This window comes from Trichinella spiralis (assembly GCF_000181795.1).
Source record: "Trichinella spiralis strain ISS 195 chromosome Unknown Scfld952, whole genome shotgun sequence".
NCBI classification, from domain to species: domain Eukaryota; kingdom Metazoa; phylum Nematoda; class Enoplea; order Trichinellida; family Trichinellidae; genus Trichinella; species Trichinella spiralis.
In genome coordinates this window covers 2,486-4,776 of record NW_003527891.1, presented here as the reverse complement: position 1 = coordinate 4,776, position 2,291 = coordinate 2,486, and the positions used below count along the sequence as shown (strand labels likewise).

Genomic DNA, 2,291 nt, shown 5'->3' with positions numbered 1-2,291 from the left:
CTTTTTAATAGTAAAAGCGCAATATTTCAGTTTAAATGCTGTTGATGTTTCGTCCAAAATTTCGGGAAATTGCTGAAAAGGATAAAAAAGGATCATTTTTCAAAAGACGAATTTAAATGAAACGAAACAAATTTACATAATCCATTAACGAACGAACATACTGACTTACATAAAATTCGAATCCATGCTTTTGCAAACGGTCACCAGTGTACCAGGATAAGTTTGGATTGTTGCCATAGAGGAAAACGTTCATTTTCCTAGAGTGACCGTGAAAATCACAGTACACCTAAAGAAAATGAAAAAAAAATCAAAAACATTTTATTTGGTTTTGAAAATTTAACAAAACAAATTTTACAAAAGGAGTTCGACCAATTCGATGCAAGTAGGATATCAGATTTTTCGTATGATATATGGAAGGATACATGGATCGTTCAGGGGCTACCCATTGGCGATTCAAATCCTTGCCGGCCAGAGAGCAACGGTGATTGCCATTGATGACACCGTCGACGTTAAGCATCGGTATGAGCTTGAAAATAAATTTCGATCGAGCCAGCTTAGCGAAAGGATGATCGCTGATAAGATAGTTTATCATTCCTGAAATGAAAAGACAACGAAATTAAAAATTGCTAAATTAACACTGGTATATATGTAGTATATAATACCATGCATCATCCAGCTCGAGTTCGATTCGCCTGGATGAATACGCGCAGAGAGTACAACAATGTCTCGTGATTTCAGTTGAATACGATCACCCAATTCAGTAACTGTTACCAAAATGACCGGATTGCCGGACAAAGTGTGGCACATCACATCCGTTCTGAAGTGGATATCTTTTTTCAACGACAAAAGTTGATTCGTTTTCACCAAATGTGTCTAAAAATATAGAAAAAAAACAATTAAAAATTTTCACACCAAGGTCTGTTCACATATATGTATGTATTCATTTTTTCCACTGTGTTCAAAAATTCACACCTTCAACATTGTATACGTGTACGGATAGTGGTAGGCGAAATAGCAAATGTCGTATCGATGGCGAAAGTGAACATTGAACGAAGCTGTGTAATAAGAAGTAATCGTTTCAGAAGATTTGGCAGCTGCAGAGCTTGACCCTCGCGAGTAAAAATTCCTATAATAAACACAATTGCCTCCAATTCGTACCCAACCAGGACGACCAAGCAGTGCTTCCGTGACTGAAAATACCAACGGCTGCATGCCTAACAAATAAAAGAAAAGAAACATAAAATTCATCTGTTTATTCATCTATCTAATAAATATCTAATAAATTCCAATAAATCTAATAAAATACCTGAATTGTACAAAGAGCGAGTTTTCACGCAGTTGATGATGTTCAATGTGTAGCTGATTTCAGTCAGCATGTTCGACACTTGAAAATAATACGTGTGATAGTATTCATTCATTTGATTGGTATCCGGAGTTAAGATCAGATCATATTCATACGGACCAACCTGAAAAAATAAAATATTTAATATTAAAATAAATTTCAAAATAAAGCACGGAAAAAAGAAGAAGAAGAAAAAGAAGATAATAATGCTTGCTTGCCTGAATCACTTTGCGTAAATTGCCACCTTCGAAACGCGATTCAAATTGCAAAGAAGTAGTATCAGGATTCGACCTGCCAAGTCTGAAATTATTTATTTATTAAAAAATACAAAAAAAAGGTGTGTGCATGTACAAATGATAGATAAATAGATATGAATGAAATTTTATCTCACTTTACAATATCATTGTTAAGTATAAATCTTGAAGTATTATAAGTTCGACGAGTAGCCACCAATTGATCAAGATCATAAACTACTTTGGGAATGTAATCTTTATTCGACTCTAAACGCTCAAGCAAATGACCAACCATGTTCCTACAAACAATTAATAATCAAACAAGCCGATTTGATTATCAAGATGAAGATTATCATCATTACAGCAGTGCGTTTGGATAGCATTTCAACTTTTGTTGGGGCAAATTGGGATAACAGCCGTGCATATCTGGATAACCGAGACTTTCGAATGGTATCACCGAACGAGTGGATACAGCTTGACAACAGTAGTCGATCCAGTGGTACCAGGTCGGCAAGCCTGACTGTGATTTTTCCAACAACTGCTCGGTAATCGAGCGATGCGTGTCCGCTGAGTCGAATTTCACGCCAACTGGAGATACTTCTGCGACGCTGGCGTTGGGTAATTTCCACCATAAAGATTTCCCATCAGCCAATTCTACCAACATGTCGTCGTGCTTGGGCGACACCCTACCGGAAATGGCCGCCCTTGTAAGCAAA

The 2,291-nt window shown here is 36.6% G+C and overlaps 1 protein-coding gene across 1 annotated transcript; it reads right to left on the bottom strand.

Annotated features, from left to right (window-relative positions):
- Nucleotides 1-26: 26 nt before the first annotated feature.
- On the bottom strand, nt 27-2,239 carry Tsp_13206 (cytosolic carboxypeptidase 1). The gene is made up of 9 exons (XM_003370313.1): nt 1,938-2,239; nt 1,734-1,874; nt 1,570-1,642; nt 1,307-1,466; nt 973-1,214; nt 663-873; nt 356-594; nt 162-286; nt 27-72 (listed from the first exon to the last, which is right to left on the bottom strand). The coding sequence occupies exons 1-9, from the start codon at nt 2,237-2,239 to the stop codon at nt 27-29; spliced, it is 1,539 nt and encodes a 512-aa protein (XP_003370361.1).
- Nucleotides 2,240-2,291: the final 52 nt, after the last annotated feature.